The following is a 19,062-nucleotide window of genomic DNA, read 5'->3' on the forward strand; positions in this document are numbered from 1 at the left end:
CTCAAGCAATTCACCTGTCTCAGCCTCCCAAAGTGCTGAGATTATAGGCGTGAGCCATCACTCCCAGCCAAGAATATTTGTTGAGAAGTTGAGTAAATACAGGATTCAGGGTTGACATCGACATCTTCTGCAGGTTACAAAAGAAAGATCTGAGGCTCAGAGAGGCCAGATGAGTTGTCCTAGGTCACACAGCAGAGAGAATTGGACAAAGAACCAAAGATGTCTAGACTTCCAGACAGGATCTTCCTGTCACATCACCATAACTCCTCTGGCCAAGAGAATTTTTCCTGTACATTTAATTAAATGCAGTATACTTTGGGGAGAAAAGAATGCTAACCTCCAACCGAGAACATTTATTTGCCTAATGAGTTCATTAGCAAAGGACTCTGCTGCTTCAGGATACAGAGATAGCTTGGTTAATGCATGTTTCAGTTTGCATATTAGGCCATGAGTCATTTTTGTTTATCTTAGAATTCTTTCCTCATCTGTTGTGTGTGGTGGCCAGTCACCAGGGATAGGAGCTTTGTCACTCACTCAGGAAGTGATGGACTGACTCCCTGTGAGTGGATGAAGAAACAAACACTGCTTTCATAAATGCAGTCATGCAGATCAAAGAGTGGGTCCTCCACACATGTTCCCAATTAACTGTGGCCTTCCCATTCCATGTCCCTTCTACTCTCCAGTATAGTTTCTAATCCTTTCACAGCCCAAACAACAAAAGAGAAGCCCAGCCCAGCCAAAACAAAAGGAGAGAACAGCCAAAGGAAGATGAAAACATCCTGGTGACTAGTGAGAGAGCTCCAGATATCCCAGTGTCTGGAGCCACCTCGGGATACTGGGATATCTGGAGCTTCTCACCGCAGGGGGCTGCCTCATCTGCACCCACATCACATCCCACAAGGACCCCAGAGCTCAGTCTCTAGCACCAGGCTCTGTGCTTTGATACACACTGCTGGCCATCTTCACAATACCTTCACTCAAATGTCTTATGGCCATCTTCAACTCAGCATGTCTTATTTGTCTAACTGTGTAATTAAGATCTATGCATTTGGCCGGGCGTGGTGGCTCATGCCTGTAATCCCAGCATGTTGGGAGGCCGAGGCGGGCAGATCATGAGGTCAAGAGATCGAGACCATCCTGACCAACATGGTGAAACCCCATCTCTACCAAAAATACAAAAATTAGCTGGGTGTGGTGGCGTGCGCCTGTAGTCCCAGCTACTTGGGAGGCTGAGGCAGGAGAATTGCTTGAACCCGGGAGGTGGAGGTTGCAGTGAGCCAAGATCGCGCCACTGCACTCCAGCCTGGTGCCTGACGATGGAGCAAGACTCTGTCTCCAAAAAAAAAAAAAAAGATCTATGCATTTAACTGTATGTAAATCTTACCTTAACAAAACATAAAAAGTTAAAAAAAAAAAAAAAAAAAACAAAAAAAAGAAGCAAGCTTAAAATGACATGCACCTTTCCCCTCTACCAAAACTCCTTAGGTCTTTAGCTCACTTCAGGGTGTCTCTTGGTCCCCTAAGCCTCCAATCAATCAATCTCCCAATCAATCATCAAGACCTATCGATTCCGCCCATTCCATTTCTCTTGAAGCATTCTCCTTCTCTGCATTTTCTCATCAGTTCCCATCATCACATTTTACTCAAATGACACTGACCACCTACTATGGGCCAGACATTGTGCTGTAAGTCTACATTACAACAACACACAGTGTCATGCTGGAGTTTGCATGTTAGAACGCCAGGTGGAAACTACAGCACAGGGGCACTGGAATACAGAAGGAGTGATTCCCTCTACACAGGGGTCGGGGCGTGGTGGACTGCACAGACCATAGAGGTCAGGAATGGCTCTGGAAAGTTCCTAGAGAGGCTGATCTCTGTTGAAAGATGAATAGGCATTTGCCAAGTGGACAAACAGAAGAACTGCATTCCAGCCAATGAGAAGCGCTCAGATGGGAACAGCTGGAGGGAGCACGTAAGCCATTCCGGTTTGTCGGGGATGTGTTTGTTTCTTCGAGAATTTGTTCTAAAGGAGGGGTAAGTGGTAGGAGCTGGAACTGGAGAAGCAGGCAGAAACCAGATCACAGAAGGTGTTGTCAACCCTATTCAGGAGTTTGAATCTTTTTTTTTTTGAGCTGGATTCTCGCTCTGTGTCACCCAGGCTCGAGTGCAGTGGCTGCGCCATCTTGGCTCACTGCAGCCTCCCGGGTTCAAATGATTCTCCTGCCTCAGCCTCCCAACTAGCTGGGATTACAGGCGCCCACCACCATGCCCAGCTAATTTTTGTATTTTTAGTAGAGACGAGGGTTTCACCATGTTGATCAGGCTGGTCTTGAACTCCTAACCTTGTGATCAACCTGCCTGGGCCTCCCAACGTGCTGGGATTACAGGCAGAGGGAATCTCAGCAGGGTTCTAAGTAAGAACCTAGTCAGCCTTGCTCTTTAGAAAGATCACTTTAGAAATAATGTCTCTTATATGAACAACTGCGATTGTTTTTCTTAACTCTCATCTCCCCTCCCTCCATACACCATTTCCAAAGTGAAAAACAGGATGATGTGTCTTTCCTAATTAAAAATCAAAACAAAATAAAAACCTCACCACAGCTTCCCATAGCAGACAGTGGCAATTCCAGACTCCAAGGAAAATTGTCTCTGGAGATGTTAATAGTTGTTATGGAGGGCTGGGGGGGCGGAAATCATTTCCTTGCCAAAAAAAAGTTTGATTAACCTTTATACAAAATTAAACAGGTTTCCTTTTCATTGCAGGACTTTTCAGAGCCTTCAATTTTCTGAAATCAACTGTGACTGTTTAAAAAGGGGATTCAGCATTCAAATTCCCCAACTTACTAAACAAGTGAGCTCCTTGATCTTGGGGCATTGAATAGCATCTTCATGAGCTAATCTTTGGTGAAATGCTGACCTCTGCAATATAAAGTCCAAACTCAGCTAGGTGAAGAGTGCTATGAATAATCTAGCTTCAACTTCTCTTCCTTCCTGCCATATACACATCCTTGCATCCCCTGTTTCAATCATACGGGTCTTCTTAGAGCCCCTCCCCTCTTTCTATGCTTGAGGAATTCTTGCTCATCCTTTAAGCCATAGCCAAATAGCAACTCCACTGTGAAAAAGTGGTCTGTGATGAAGGCTGCAGAGATACAGGTTGATCTGAATCAAGGCTACTGTCCATAAAACCCTTTATGTAGTATTTGGAAATTGTTTGGAAGAATAACTGTAATCTGTGAATCTGTGAGGAGCGCTGGACTACGTTTTACAAAGCAAATTAAGAGTTCTTTGTAATTGGCAAAGAGACTGGCCTCTGGAGACTGTGCACTGTCCTGTATGTACAGAGACCTCAGTTTTTCCCAGCCTCTCTGCTCTAGACTACAGGAAGAACATAAGCATCATGTCAAGCCACTGGATACCATAATGAACAGAGGACAAAGGGAGTGCTGGAAAGATTTTTGGAAGTGCATGTTTGGGAATGAGTACGGGTTGCCTGGATCTCCGACAAGGGGTCTTGGAATGAAGGAAATTGATCCTAGGATAGACAGACTGGAAATCAGAAAGAACCCAGAGAACGAATCCTCTGAAGAGCAGCTGCAAGGAAGTGCCATGTTCACATAAGTCAATACAGATACTTTCTTTTTTAAAGCAGGGGCAGGAAGAGGACAAGTAACAACAACAAAAAAAAAGCTACGGCTTTGCTCAGGGAAAGATGTTCTAGAGATTGCTTCTGTGTGCTTAGGAGAGAAGAAAAGAGGAATGTAAGGGAGAAAAAGTAAAAATGCACAAAAAGCTTTGTAGTTTGTGCCTTGGACCCAGCTTTGCTTTCACTGGACAGGAGCTAACCCTGACTACTGCCTTCCAAATTTGGAATGGAGAACAGGTGGAAGGGAAAGGTGAGCCACTGCAGAGAAAGAAGAGAGAGAAGAGAGGCAGAGGAAGAAACAAGAGGAGGAAGTGGAGGGGAGCAAAGGGGTTACCAGCTCTTATGCAGAAGTAAACAGGAGCCGGGCGTGATAGCTGATGCCTGTAATCCCAGCACTTTGGGAGGCCAAGGTGGGTGGATCACTTGAGGTCAGGAGTTCAAGACCAGCCTGGCCAACATGGTGAAACCCTGTCTTTACTAAAAATACAAAAATTAGCCAGGTTTGGTGGTGGGTATCTGTAATCCCACCTACTTGGGAGACTGAGGCAGAAGGATCACTTGAGCCTGCAAGACGTAAGTTGCAGTGAGCCAATATCGTGCCACTGCACTGCAGCCTGGGTGATAGAGTGACACCATGTCTTTGGAAAATGCATACATATATACATATACATATATATATTACACATTGCATCTGACTCAGAAACTCAATTTTGTAATTTTAACTAATTTTAAACAGTTGGTCTTAATTTAAATTATAGGCTGGGCGTGGTGGCTCACACCTGTAATCCCAGCACTTTGGGAGGCTGCGGCGGGCAGCTGGCTAGAGTTCAGGAGATTGAGATCAGCCTGGGCAACATGGCGAAACTTCATCTCTAACAAAAATACAAAAAAATCATCCAGGGTGGTGGCGGGCACCCGTGGTCCCAGCAACTTGGGAGGCTGAGGTGGTAGGATCGCTTGAGCCCAGGAGGCGGAGGTTGCAGTGAGCTGAGATCACACCACTGCACTCCAGCCTGGGTGACAGCGTGAGACTCTGTCTTTAAAAANAAAAAAAAGTAAAGCATGGACTCAGAGTTTGACCCGGGGAGGAAGAGGAAGAAAAGGAGAATCAGCCCCATCTCCGCCCTCCTGTTAGTTTTCACCTCAGCCATCAACAGGCTTGTTGGTATTTGTTAAACCAGCTAAGGAGTGGAGTGGGGCTGAGGGAAATCTGGTGAAAATTAAGGTCAGGAACAGCTTGGAGGCGATGTCCCAGGATGGAGGCCTCCTGCTGCGGCAGATCACGTGTGAGGAGCACGGGGCACCTTGGCTCAGCATTTGCTGGAAGGAGCCACTTCCTCTCCTCCCTACGGCCCACCCCATGCCTGCAGTCACTCCAAATGAGGCAGCCTGCTTCTTTTTGGTGTGCCTTATTGTCCCAAAACTTGTTGCAGTACACCCAGGAGCTCTCCACCAATAGACGGAGTCTCGCTCTGTTGCCAGGCTGGAGTGCGGCAGTGTGATCTTGGCTTACGGCATCCTCCGCCCCCTGGGTTCAAGCAGTTCTCTGCCTCAGCCTCCCGAGTAGCTGGGATTACAGGTACTCACCACCATGCCTGGCTAATTTTTGTAGTTTTAGTAGAGACTGGGTTTCACTATCTTAGCCAGGCTGGTCTTCAACTCCTGACCTCGGATGATCCGCCCGCCTCGGCCTCCCAAAGTGTTGGGATTACAGGCATGAGCCCCCCCCCCGCCCCCCTGCCTTCATCTTTACATTATTTTTTCAAGACTATTTCAAATTCCTGAAAAAGTCACTACCTGTCAACATGCAGTTCCCCTCTGAAAGAACAACAATAATGGCAATTCAATAGATCACTCCTGTGTTGACACCTATTTTCTCACTTTAATGATTTATTTCTCTGATGGCTGCTGGCTAAGATTCCTTATTAAGAATCATTAGCAAACATTCTAACTGGAGGCTTTCATCCCAGCAAAAGATACCAAAGTGATAAACCTTGCCTCTATGCACTCCTTTGTCTTGGAGCCTCTTGGTTTTCGTTTTTTGTTGTTGTTGTTTTTTGTTTTTTTTTTTAAATAACCTCTTTTAGTTATGTCCAGGGATTCCGACAAACATATCAGCCATTTGTTAAGTAACAGCACTAAGAAATTTGAAAACAAAAATATCAGCACAAGGAACAATCTGTATATTTGTTTGTGGTTTATGAGCATTGGCCAATTCCAAAATAATGGAGATTTGCTAAGTGCTCACTTTTTTTTTCCAGAGAAGAAAATATTGGATTCAAAGTAAACACAAATTGTATTAAAAAGAAAGAAAAAGTTTAACATTTATTAGTGTTTCCTTTCAAAAATATTTAGTAATTCTAAGCAGAGGCAACTTATTCTACATTTCAAACCCATCTATAAACGTTCATAAGAATTTTTCTTGCATAAGAGAGATGTCTTATTTTTAAAATCTAACTAAAATCAGTTTTGTTGACCTTACTACTGCACCTAGCACATTATATTCCAGTTTTGTCTTGTATGCTGCATAAACTCATGGATGAAGGTGTTATCGGTGGACTCTCTATGCCATTCACGTCTCTGAATCCAGCAACCGGCTTAACCAAAGTGGATTCTCAACCAAAGTATGTGATCCTCTCAAGACAAAGACCTTTTACAAACGGGATTTCATCTGGCAAGAGGGGAGTAGAGAAGAGCTCCTTGGTCAAGTTTTCTTGTTGGCTCCGAATGAACAACTTGGGCACATTACGGTAAACACCCAGGCCACAAAAATGCACTGAAACCACTGAAAATGAAATAATCAGACCTACTTAAATGTTTTTACCATCTGGGCAAATAACACCCCAAGGGCCAAGACTTACCTAAGAAAGTGTCTAAGTATTTTACCCAAGCCTGAGAGGCAACAGGTAGGTGGAGGAAAGACAGATTTTTGTGGATTTTGTGCCAGTTAGAAAGTGTCACGATTGGCAAACCACTGCGAAACTCTGAAATTGCAGTGAAATGGAAATGCTGGCTGTCATCCCCAAAGTACATTTCAAGGAATCACAAAACTTTAGAATTAGAAGCAATTGAATGAAAGTTTTCACCCTTATGAAAGTTGGAAGATGAGGTGGTAATACAAGAGCTTTTGCAGGTGTCCCTGCTCTTAATCCTGCACCCCTTCCACTGCAGTACCCTTCATTCTTCAGGGCCTGATGGAGCAGTTCAGAGCAGGGATCACTTGACAAGCTCACAGCCCAGCTCCTGGATGGGACAGAGCTGACAAGGAACAGGCGTGGGGAGCCTGGAGATCTCAGGGTCCAGGAAAAAGCCCTCCCCATTGGAACCGCACAGCAGAGCACAGCACTGGGATCCGAGAGCAGGCTCATGCCCAGTCTTGTACAAAAAATCACATTTAATGATCCCTAAGGGGTGGGTGAAGCAAGTAGCATTTGGGGTTCTGGGAGCCTCTGGAACTGTTTCCCAAATGCTTCGGGCTTGACTTTGCAGTACACACTTTGCCCTGGACTGTTTTTCCCTTAGTTTTTAGGCCCAAGTGTATTTTAAGGTAAATGAATCCCACATGCCTCTGATGAATTTACACTGAACTCATCAGACCATGTTTTGAAAGAGCAATTGGAGGCCCAAGAAGCCCTTGGAGGCTGCTTTTATGAGCCTCTGTGTGCTTCTTTTCTTAGAAGCAGAAAGCCACATTTTAACATGAACAAATAAAACACAGAGCCTAGAGACTTGGATCTGGTTCCAAATGTGGCACCTCTGAAACCAGTGGGTCCTCAAATCATCAAGACAAAAAGCTTCCCAGCCTTTTTGAAAAGTTCGTGGAAACTTACCCCTGTGTTCTGTTGAGCCTAGAGGCAGTGGTTCGGAGGTGCTCGGGACAGAGCTCACATAAACTTTCAGCGTTTCTGATTCCACACTTCTTGCCGGCACCTGGGTCTCCCCACACAGCAGAGACTCAGGCTTACTGCTGCCTTCTGGTCTTTGCTCTTCAGGTGCCGAGCTGAGTGAGTCCCAAGGGAATCACTCTGTTTTCTGAGCTTTGAAACCAAAGCATCCTGAGCCATTTGTTGCTGCTTTGAATGCTAACACCACTTGACCCTTACTGAAGAAGCACAAGCAGGTGTGGTTTAGATGTAGTTAGGGAAAAAGATACCCACAGCAAGAGCAAAGTGAGGTGTGTGGTGTGGGTGTGAGAAATGCTCTTGGGTGAGGAGAGAGGACTTGCAGCTTCTCAGATGCTACAGGGAGTGGAACATGCTGTTTCCTTCCACTGAAGGCCTAAGATGCTACTAAATGAAACAGGAGAGTTCCCTGGCCCCCTCACAGGATGTGCAACAGGGGGTGGCTCTCTGTTCAGCCGCCTCAAGCTAAAACCCCTTATGGGAAGGGGAGTATGCAGATGGGCAGGTGCAGGAACCAGGGTGAGCACTTTTGGGCTCCAGCCCTATGACAGCATCTAGGGCTGGGTGTCTGTGACTTCCAAAGCCCAAGTAGGCACGTGTTACGGTGCAGTCTCTTAGCCTTGCCATCCGTGGACAGCTTAAGTGTTAACTGGTTTAGTGGACCCTCTGCCCTTTTGCAAGGGTAGAGGGCCAGTGTGACAGCTTTCTGTATCCCAAGCTCTTATCCAGCATCCTGGTGGAATCAGGTCACACATGAACTTGAAGGATGAATGTGGGGGTTTTATTGAGTGGTGGAAGTGGCTCTAAGCAGGATGAATGGGGAGCTGGACAGGGGATGGAGTGGGAAGATGATCCTCCCCTGGAGTCTGGCCATTCAGTGGCCAATTCTCGGATCGTCTCCAGCCGAACTCCTCCCAATTTTTCTTTTTTCCTTCTTTGCCACACTGTTCTGCCATTCGTGTTTGCTCATCTCCTCGTCTCCCATCTGCTTCTGGAGCCTGGAGCATAGGGTTCAGGGTTTATATAGGTATAGGACAGGGAATGTGGCAGGCCAAAAGGCAACTTTTTAGGGATGAAAACAGGAATGCCTGTCCTCATTTAGGGCCATGGGTATCCAGGCTTGAAGGTGCAGCCTTTGCCAGGGAACCATCCTCTTCTACCCAGTATTTCCCTGTCTGCTGTCCATATCATAAGGATCTGTGGAATGCCTACCAAGACTAGGGGTCCAGGACACAGTTCCCGGTAGGCATGGTGTGGGTCTTTAATGACTACATCACCAACAGGTAGAACGGGAGCACCTCAGATGGATCTGTAGGCTCCACCTTGGCTATTAGGGAGTACACTTTTTTACTGAAGCCTTGGGTTGATTCCCGAGATGGCACATAAAGACAGCCATCCCAACCTATTCTCCTGTGACTTGCAATGTTGACTCTCTTGGCCCCTGCCCACGGTTCTAAGACTTGAAGGATATCCAGAGGCCCTGACCAGGAAGAGGATAATGAATCCTACAGTGAGCAGAAAAGATGTTGAGGGCAAGGCAGCTAGACCTCCAGCCCCATCTGTCCACCTCTCTTTCTAGGGTTTGTAACAATGCATTCTCAATTCTGGCTATGTATTCAAGTTTTCAAAAATTCTGATGGCTAGGCCCTACCTAAGCCCAATGACATCAGAGTGTCTGGCAGCATGTCCCAGAGAATCTGTCTTTCCTCCAAAGCTCTACTGATTATCCTTCTATGCAGCCAGGGTTGAGGGTCACTGGGTTAAAGTAACTTGAACACATTCCTGTTCTGCAGAAGCACCAGAAATAATTACGTAAGAGAAAGATTGTTGGTTGTTTTCTAATCAGAAGAAGTAGGACTCAAAGATGACACCTCCCCCTAACTTCCCCACCACTCCCATTTCTCTGCCCCACCACCTCTGCTCCCATCAATTTGCCTGAGTCGCAGCTGATGCCCTAGCTTTCTGGAGAGCTTTCTAAGCCAGTGCATAATAAACAGGTTTAAACAGAACTAGAGCCCCAAACGCTGAATCATCTATGATGTCAAAATGAACCAAACACAAGCTCTCTTCAAATATTTAATCAGTTTGGAGACCTTTGCCTTCCAATCCAATTGGGTAAAAATTCTAAAGAAAGCAAGATTAAGGGGTCCTCAAAGAAAACATTGGGCTAAAATGGAGAGGAGGCTGAGTTTGGGAAAACAGAACATAGCACATGTCTGAAGGCCTTTGGAAGGAATTCTACAACTTATTTTTTTAAAATAATCAAAATGAACAAGACAGGATTAAACAGTGATACAAATTTAAGGACAACTCAAACTTCTTTTATGGCTGAAAATACCAGACATGGTTTTGAAATACATTCTCTAAAAACCCTTCGATCCTGCTGCGATTTGTTTACATAGCCTCCTCAGTGTATGCAAAAAGCAAACTAGCTACTCCGAGCGTTCCCCACCAGCTCCCGGGTCTTTGCAAAGCAGCAACACAGCGAGAGGAGTGGAAGAGATGAAGAGGTGACAGCAAGCTGTTCACAGTCTTTGAACATAGACCACCACAAACCTAATCTATTTTCCTTGAAAAACATGGAAATAAACTGAAGGCCTTGAAAAATCACCAACAATCTTACATCAGGGAGCCAATGATAATACTTTTTGATAACTGCATCATAGGAACTGGGGGTGGTATGTCCTTCAGGGCGACAGGTCTGCAATAGTACAGGTGGGAGTCAGGACGTCGGGGCTGACTCTTCGGGGAAACGTTCAGCAGGAAACGCGTAACGTCTGTCTCACTCTCATTCTGTTGTTTGCTCTCCTTTCTCCCGTCCCTTGGTACTGATGAGAGGCAGCATCAGAGGCTCCAGCCCAAGGCTCAGAATGGGTACTGCGACACATATATCCGCAGTCGGATCACAGAGCTGCCTCTGAAGTTGATGACAGTGTTGACAGTGATCATTTCCAAGTCCAGCTGGATTTCCCGGGGCCCTTTGATGGGGCGCGTCATCACTAAGGTAGCGCTGATGGGGCCCGTTTGCTGTGGACAGAACCGGGGGACACTAGTGAGAGAAGGCCTGCATGGTGACCCTGTAGCCCCACCAGGGTTCTCCCCTTGCCTTGTCGGTCAAACTGGCACCCCCTTGGTCCTCAACTATGTCACACTCTTTCCCTGGCTTTGCTCACTCTCTACCTGGCTTTTTTCTGCTAACCCTTCAGATCTCATCTGAAAGTTCTCATCCTAAGAGGAGTCTTCTCTGACTCCCCAATATAAGGCAGGTCCCTCTGTGACCTCTGCCACTGTAGCCTCTACTTTATATAGGATGAAAATAATTTGTGTCCATGTGTGATTGTCTACACTGTCTACCTGATCCATGTCTGACATCTAGGTCCCCACTAGCCTATGAGTTCTATAAGAACAGGTACTGGGGTCAGGCTTTTCACCACTGAGTCCCCCTAAAACCCAGCCTGGTGCCTTGAACACAGAAGGTGTTGAGAAAATATATCTTGAATGATGAACAAATCATTGATCGAAACTTCTGTGTGACTTAGGGCTAGCATTTCACCGCTCTGGGTCCCATCTCTAAAATGAGGGTTTGGCATTGAGTACACACAGACACAAAGAAGGGAACAACAGGTACTGGGGCTTACGTCAGGGTGGCAGGTAGGAGGGAGAGGATCGAAAAACTACCTAATGGGTACTATGCTTATTACCTGGGTGATGACATAATATGTACACCAGACCCGTGTGACACATCATTTATCTATAGAACTGACCTGCACATGTACCCTTGAAAGTAGAATAAAAGTTTTTAAAAATTTTTTTGAGGAAAAATAAAATGAGGGTTTGGACCAGATCAGTAATTTTAAAAAAACAATGGCATCAAAAGCTACTGGAACTTTTTTTAAAACTAACAATTCCAGGGCCCATTCCAAGATTTTAGGCCCTCAATGGGCCTAAAAATATAGGCCCATTCCTATATTTTTAGGTGATGCCTGGGCAAGGTGGAATTTAAGAGCCCCCCTCTAGATAACCTAGAGTCATCTCCAGCTTCACCATTCTGTAACCTGATCACTGTGGTCCTAATTATTTCAGATGAGCACTCTCCTTCACTGAGTCTTTTTCTAAAACTTTCAAGGAGGAAGGCAGAGAGGAATGACATCAACTGAGCACCCATCATGAGTGAGGCACCTTTTAACTACGTTTATGTACATCTGCCTATTTAATCCTCATAAAATGGCTGGGCACGGTGACTCACAACTGTTATTCAAGCATTTGGAAGGCCAAGATGGGTGGATCACTTGAGGCCAGGAGTTCAAGACCAGCCTGGTCAACATGGTGGAACCTCATCTCTACTAAAAATACAAAAATTAGCAGGTGTGTTGGCAGATGCCTGTAATCCCAGTTACTCAGGAGGCTGAGGCACAAGAATCACTTGAACCTAGGGGGCAGAGGTTGCAGTGAGTCAAGATTGGGCCAACGCACTCCAGCCTGGGCAACAGAGCGAGACTCCATCTCAAAACAACAACAACAAAAAACTCATAAAACCCTGAAAGGCCTTGCTACTCAAAATGTGGTCCCTGGACCAGCAGCATGGGTGTCACCAGGGAGCGTCTTAGAAATGCAGAATCTCAGGCCCCAGCTAGGGTCTACAGAGCTAGAATCTGTAGCTTCATACAATCCCCAGGGCTTTGTGTGCACATTAATTATTGAGAAGTGTTGATCTAAAGGCACAGGACCCAGGTGGAGAGGCCTGGCTGTCCTCGTCTAAGTGCTGTATGAAAGGTATGACTCACTACTTCCCCGTTTTGTAAGTAAACAAACTGAGTTCCCATGAGGTTAAATAATTGCTTAGGGTTACCCAGCTAGTCAGGGCAGAGCCAAGGGCTTCCATTTGGGTATTTCTGACCCCAAGCCCCAGCCTGCTTTCACTGCACAGCAAGTATCCGAAGAGGCTGATGTGTTTTGCTTCTTTCTAGCACTGACCTAATGAGAGATGCTCACTGTCAGTGCAAGGGACAGATATATTGGCACTGATACAGAAAACAGCATGAGGGAGAACAGGGATGGGCTGGACAATCACTTCCCATATACTGCAGAGCCCAGCCCCGTGCCCAGAAGCTGAAAGCAAGTCTCTGCAAAGGAACCTAACTGGTTTAAAGCTACACTAGATGTTTTATCTGTCTGCATAAAGAAAGGGCTCCCACAAAGCTCTGAACATCCTCAAGAGCTACCACAGGTAAGACAAGGGTGGGGCTGGCAGACAGGTGGGGGCCAGATGCTGTGACCTCCCCTGTCCATGAGGCTGTCAGCAGCGTGACAGTCACACAATTTCCTCTTGGCACTGGTTCCTCCTGTTCCCGTCAGCATCCACGTTATTGGCACCTCCTCCTCATGCAGAGGATGGCTTGGACTTCCTTGTCAGCCCTTATGAAACCTGAGCCCTGGGCCAGGACTCTGGAGAGTAAAGCCATACAGGGAAATGCCTGCAGTATTGACATATCCAAATATCTTGCCAGGTTTCACTGAGTGAACAAAGGCCAAGAGTTGAGAACCCCGAGCTGGGGGCAGCCCTCTGGAGGGACATCTGCAGAGCCCAGGGTCTGGAAGGCAGAAGGGGGCAACTGCAAACTTCCGAGGTGTTCCTTTGGGCTCTCCTGGTCAATGTCTCCTGAGTATGAAAGAATCCTAGACTCTCCCACTTGGAATCCTGGATCCTCCCATTTGGAAGTAACTGTAGAAACTGGTGAATCTAGCCTCTACCTGGGTCCACCCTACCCACAAGCACCTGGGAGAGCTCAAGTACCTGCCACAAGAGCTGAGGACAGCCACCTCCACATTCAGCTTTTAGGGCAGAGCCAGGGCATTCATGAAATAAACCCAAGAGCCCTTGGGCATTCATAGCCTTGATTGTGCGAAAAGATGAGGAGGATGGGGGTGGCGGTGATGATGGTGGTGGTTATATGCCAGGCATCTGGCTACAACTTTCCTGCACCTCTTAATTAACCCTCACAACCCTATGCTGTTAGTAGGTTAGGGATACTACATCAGGCCATGAGACTACTACACGGTACTAGACTTTATGGCTCCAGCAATCAAGCTTCTAACCGCTATACTCTATGATAAGGTCTCTGTACCTCTCCATTTACTCACCATCCCACGGGTCTTGCCTTGACTTGAGAATTGCCCCTTTGCATTGTGTTTGCTCGGTTGTTTTCCCCCTCTCCACTAAGGTGTGTGTGGTTCCTCCAGGGCAGAGGCTACATCGTGTTTGTTTCTCAATGCTCCGTGACTGACCTGAAGCCTCACATGCAGTGGTGCTGAGTGCGTGCTGGTGACGGAGGAATGCATACGAATGACTGAACGCAAGTGGACCCTACCACAGTGGGAGTCGGCTGCAGACAGCCCACAAGCCGTATGTCTTCTTGGCCCTGCTCCCATACACACACTTAGGTTTGTTCTAATCAACTGTGGGATGAGATGGTCTGACCTGTGGCAAGCAGCCACGCTACAGCAAGTCAGCTTTCATGGGCCCTGCCACTTGATCCACGTGTGTCATGGAGTAAGTGAACTTGGGCACAATCTGAACCCTGTGACCTTGCTCCTTCTTCTGGCCTTAATTATGTCCCCAAGCCACCTGGCCAAAGCCAATCACCAGTCCTCTTTCCTATAGCTGTCATAAATTAAATTTATTCTCCAGAGGAAAAAAAAAATTTTTTTTGGCTGTGAGAGACAGACAGCCAGTAAGGCTTATGAATGGGCATGTGTGTGTATGCATGGACCCATGTGGCCACATGGGTGTGTGTGTGCACGTGAGTGTGTATGCTTTGCCTGTGGGGTCAGATGAGTCTCCTCCCACGTGCTTATAATCAAATCAGTGAATCTCAGGGTGTGAGAGAGCCTGGACAGCCAACCAGCCCAACCTCCCACACGATGCTCCAGTCCCCTGGGTGGCATTCCCAGGCTCTCCACAGCCCAGGAGCTCACAGCCTCCATACAACAGTAGCAGCAAGAGTGGCAGTGGCCACAACAGTATCTATACAATCATAACTGCTATTTACTGAATACTTTCTTTTGTAACCTAATGTTAAAGTAGACTCTTCTTGTGATCTCAGGTTATTCTGAGACCCCAAAGCTGGAAGAGTAGGTAAAATATACTTCCCCATTCTAAAGACAAGTGTAAGAGCACAGATTTTTGGTGCCAGGCCACTTAGGTTCAAATCCTGCCCCAGTGCTTATTGGTTGTGATACTAGTTGGGCAGGTTGCTTAGCTCTGTGCCTCAGTGCTCTCATCTGTAAAATCTGGATAAAATCATCCCATATCATAGGATTCTTGTGAAGATTAAAGGGTTACCGATAGAAAGCACTTAGAATGGCGTCTGGCACATACAGGCACTAGAGATGGCCAGCTGCTGATGCTGTGTATGGAGTTATTGAGGACTTACAATGCTATGATCCAAAGCCGGATGTTTCCCTCATTCTGTCACCCCCTACAGCCTACATTCATAATTTTTTTTTCCCAAGATGGAGTCTTGCTTTTTCGCCAGGTTGGAGTATAGTGGCATGATCTCAGCTCACTGAAATCTCTGCCTAACAGGTTAAAACGATTCTCCTGCCTCCGCCTCCCAAGTGGCTGGGACTACAGGCACACACCACTACACATGGCTAATTTTTGTATTTGTAGTAGAGATGGGGTTTCACCATGTTGACCAGGATGGTCTTGATCTCTTGACCTTGTGATCTGCCCACCTCGGCCTCCCAAAGTACTGAGATTACAGGCATGAGTCACCACGCCCAGCCATCATATATACTTTTTTGTTTTTCTTGTTAAGAGACAGGGTCTTGCCCTGCCACCCAGTCTTGGGTGCAGTGGTACAACCATAGCTCACTATAGCCTTGAACTCCTGGAATCAAGTTATCTTCTCGTCTCAGTCTCCAGAGTAGCTGGGGTTACAGGCCATGCCACCACACCTGGCTAATTTTTTAAATCTTTTTTTGTAGAGACAGGGTCTCACTATGTTGCCCAGGCTAGACTTGAACTCCTGGGCTCAAGCGATCCTCCCACTTCAGCCTCCAGAGTAGCTGGGATTACATGCATGAGTCCCTGTACCCAACTCTATGTATGTTTCATTAAACATGCTTACCAGCCTCCATCTCAATCAAGAAGGGTTTCAAAAAAAAAAAAAAAAAACTGTTCAGAAATGCAGGCCCCTGAAGTTTAAGGATGCAAAAAATGGTACCAGACTCTCTCCAAGAGAAATCTAGAGAGGAGAGCCCTGAGTTGCCCATACCATAGTGAGGAATGGAGAATGCAAGCAGCTGATGTTGACATCCTGAAAGGCCCTTGTGTAAGGTCTGCTGCCAGGATGCAGTGACACCCCCCCCACCTCACTACCACCACAGAACATTTGTATGGGACATAGCCCCAGAATTAGGGACTGAGAGATTTGGAGTAGCAAGTGACCAACCACAGACCCTACTGCCCATATCAGGGACTGGTCAGTGTGAAGTTCTCAGGCAAATCTCTAAAAGACCCACAAAAGCATCCCATGAAAGCAAAAGCTTTGAGGTCTTTACCTGGAGGGAGTAGCAATGCCTGGTTACAATGGCAACAGTCGGGGAGAAGCCTCACCCTCCCAACCTTACCCTTTCCACCACCTGAACCTCCACTGCCAGCCCGGAGGAGCCAGGACCAGCACTGCTGTTACTGGGAGGGTGAGAAGAGGGCAGGACAGAGGCCAACCACACCCCTTGCCCGCTCTGAACTAGGAGACAGAGAGAAACTTTACAGTGGGTAAGAGATAGGTTGAAATTTCCATTTAAATTAGCACAGACTTTTGACATGAGAGAATGAGACAATCGAACAGAAATGGAACATGCCTGTGAATCCTAGGGGATTGACCTGAGATGTAACCCAGATGTCCACAGGTTTGGTCCAACAGCGTGAGAAAAAGAAAGTCATCGACTGTTTCACCCCCCTCCCCCCCACCACACCAAGCTTCACTTCTTTGATAAAAACAGTATTCCAGGCAGGGTGCTAAGTGGATGATCTCATCTAATCCTAAAGTGAACACTATAATTATGCTCTCTCTGTAGATGAGGAAATTGAGACCCAGAGAGGTTAGGTCACATCACCCAATTCATTGTAAATTGTAGAATGTATGGTTCCAGAGCCCACATTAGAATGACTGAGTGGCCTCCCGGGGAGGATCCCACAGCTTCAGACAGTGTGGATCCTTGGAAAGCCAGCCTTATCCAGATGATTTCTGTCCTCCTGCCTAGTGGCCCATGACTTCATAGGGCCCAGTCTCTAATGAAAGCACATAAACTCCCATGGACCTGTCCTTTACAATATGGCTCCCCACAGTGACCTTGGAGGATCACAGCAGCATCTGTTAGAAATGCAGATTCCTGGGTGCGGTAGGCTGAATAACAGCCCCCAAAGAGATCCAAGGCCTAATGCTTGGAACCTGTTCCATTACAAGGAGAAGGGTTTTTGCAGATGTGATCAAGGATTGGACAGAGATTATCTTGGATTGTTTGAATGGACCTGAAATCTAATCACAAGTGTCAATATAAGAAGGAGACAAAGGGAGATTTGATGCACACCGAAGAGGAAGAGGAGGCAGCATCATCACAGAGGCAGATATTGAGTGATGCAGCCATGGTCAAGAAATGCTGGCGGCCCCCAGAAGCTGGAAGAGGCATGGGACGGATTCACCTCCAGAGCCTCCATAGGGAGCACAGCCCTGCTGACACCTGGATTTCAGCTCAGTGAAACTGATTTCAGACTCCTGGCTTCCAGAACTGTGAGAGAATAAATTTCCTTTGCCTTAAGACACCAAGTTTTAATTTTTATTGTTTTTCAGAGATGGGGTCTCCCTCTGTTGCCCAGGTTGGAATGCAGTGGTGCAATCTCAGCTCACCGCAGCTTCAACCTCCCAAGCTCAAGCAATCCTCCCGTCTCACATACACCCCACCCCAGGTAGCTGAGACTACAGGTGCCTGCCTCCATGCCCGGCTAATTTCTTTTTTTATAGAGACAGTTTTGCCATGTTGCCCAGGCTGGTCTTGAACTCCTGAACTCAGGCAATCTGTCCACCTTGGCCTCCCAAAGTGCTGGCATTACAGGCATGAGCCATCACGTCCAGCTCTATATTTTTTTTTTTTAAAGTAAAGACAGGGTCTCACTATGTTGCCCAGGCTGCTCTCAAACTTCAGGACTCAAATGATCCTCCCACCTTGGCCTCCCAAAGTGCTGGGGTTATAGGCAGGAGCCACCACATTGGCTAAGCCACCCAGTTTGTAGCAATTGGTTATTGCAGCCTCGGGAAATTAACACACCAGGGCTTCACTCATTATCTTCTGAAATCGATTCTCTGGACAGGGAGCTCTGGAGTCTGCTTTTTGGACAAGTGCCCAAATTCACACTGAAATGTGAAAAATATTACTCTAAGCCAGTGGTCTCTAAAGAGGGGTGATTCCCCAAGAGCTGCAGGATATTGAAGCTCAACAATACAAATGACACAGTAGTAAACGCACACAATTTACAAAAAAAAAAAAAAGTAAATGTATTTCAGCATGCGTGCCCTAAAATCTTTTGCTGATGTGGATAAGTCAGTGCTGTCTAATCAAAATTCCTACGGTGATAGACATGTTCTGTATCTGGGATGTCTCATACAGTGGCCATGTGTGGCTTTTGAGCACCTGAAATGTGGGTAATGCCATGAAAAGACTGAATTTTTTATTTTATTTAATTCATTCCATTTGTAAGAGCCACAGTGGCTACTGTGCTGGACCATGCTGATGGAGTGCACTGCTGTGAGTGATGCCTTTAACATATCCTCTGCAGTCCTGAGGGCAAAGATTTGGGGATTCTTCTGCACTGCTATATCCTTGGTTTCTAGAAGTGCATGGTGGGTAATTTTTTTTTTTTTTCCAAGACGGAGTCTGGCTCTGTCACCCAGGCTGGAGCTTAGTGGCACGATCTCGGCTCACTGCAACCTTCGCCTCCTGCGTTCAAGCAATTCTCCTGCCTCGGCCTCCCAAGTAGCTGGGACGATAGGCTTATGCCACCACACCTGGCTAATTTTTGTATTTTTAGTAGAGACAGGGTTTCACCATCTTGTCCAGGATGGCCTCAAACTCCTGACCTCAGGTGATCTACCATCTCACCCTCCCAAAGTGCAGCATGAGCTACTGCACCTGGCCAGCATGGTAGGTACTTAAGAACTACTTCTTGGCCACGTGTGGTGGCAAAAGCTTGTAATCCCAGCACTTTGGGAGGCTGAGGTGGGTGGATCATGAGGTCAGCAGTTCAAGACCAGCCTGGCCAAGGTGGTGAAACCCCATCTCTACTAAAAATACAAAAAATTAGCCAGGCATGGTGGCACATGCCTGTAATCCCAGCTACTCAGGAGGCTAAGGTGGAGAATTGCTTAAACCCAGGAGGTTGAGGTTACAGTGAGATCACAGCACTGCACTCTAGCCTGGGTGACAGAGGGAGACTCTGTATCAAAAAAA

At 46.7% G+C, this 19,062-nt stretch overlaps 1 protein-coding gene across 2 annotated transcripts in view; it reads right to left on the bottom strand.

Moving 5' to 3' along the window:
• Window positions 1-9,614: 9,614 nt before the first annotated feature.
• The window catches only part of FBLN5 (fibulin 5), an 81,543-nt gene continuing 72,095 nt past the window's right edge, over window positions 9,615-19,062 (bottom strand). The window contains exon 11 of one of the 2 annotated variants that reach the window (XM_017546958.2): window positions 9,615-10,578. In XM_017546958.2, coding sequence (XP_017402447.2) covers window positions 10,417-10,578 — 162 coding nt within the window. In that variant the 3' untranslated portion in view covers window positions 9,615-10,416. The remainder of the gene's footprint in view (window positions 10,579-19,062) is intronic. The other variant, XM_017546959.2, reaches the window with a different exon arrangement.

Source organism: Cebus imitator, unplaced genomic scaffold, assembly GCF_001604975.1.
Source record: "Cebus imitator isolate Cc_AM_T3 unplaced genomic scaffold, Cebus_imitator-1.0 Scaffold193, whole genome shotgun sequence".
NCBI classification, from domain to species: Eukaryota; Metazoa; Chordata; class Mammalia; order Primates; family Cebidae; genus Cebus; species Cebus imitator.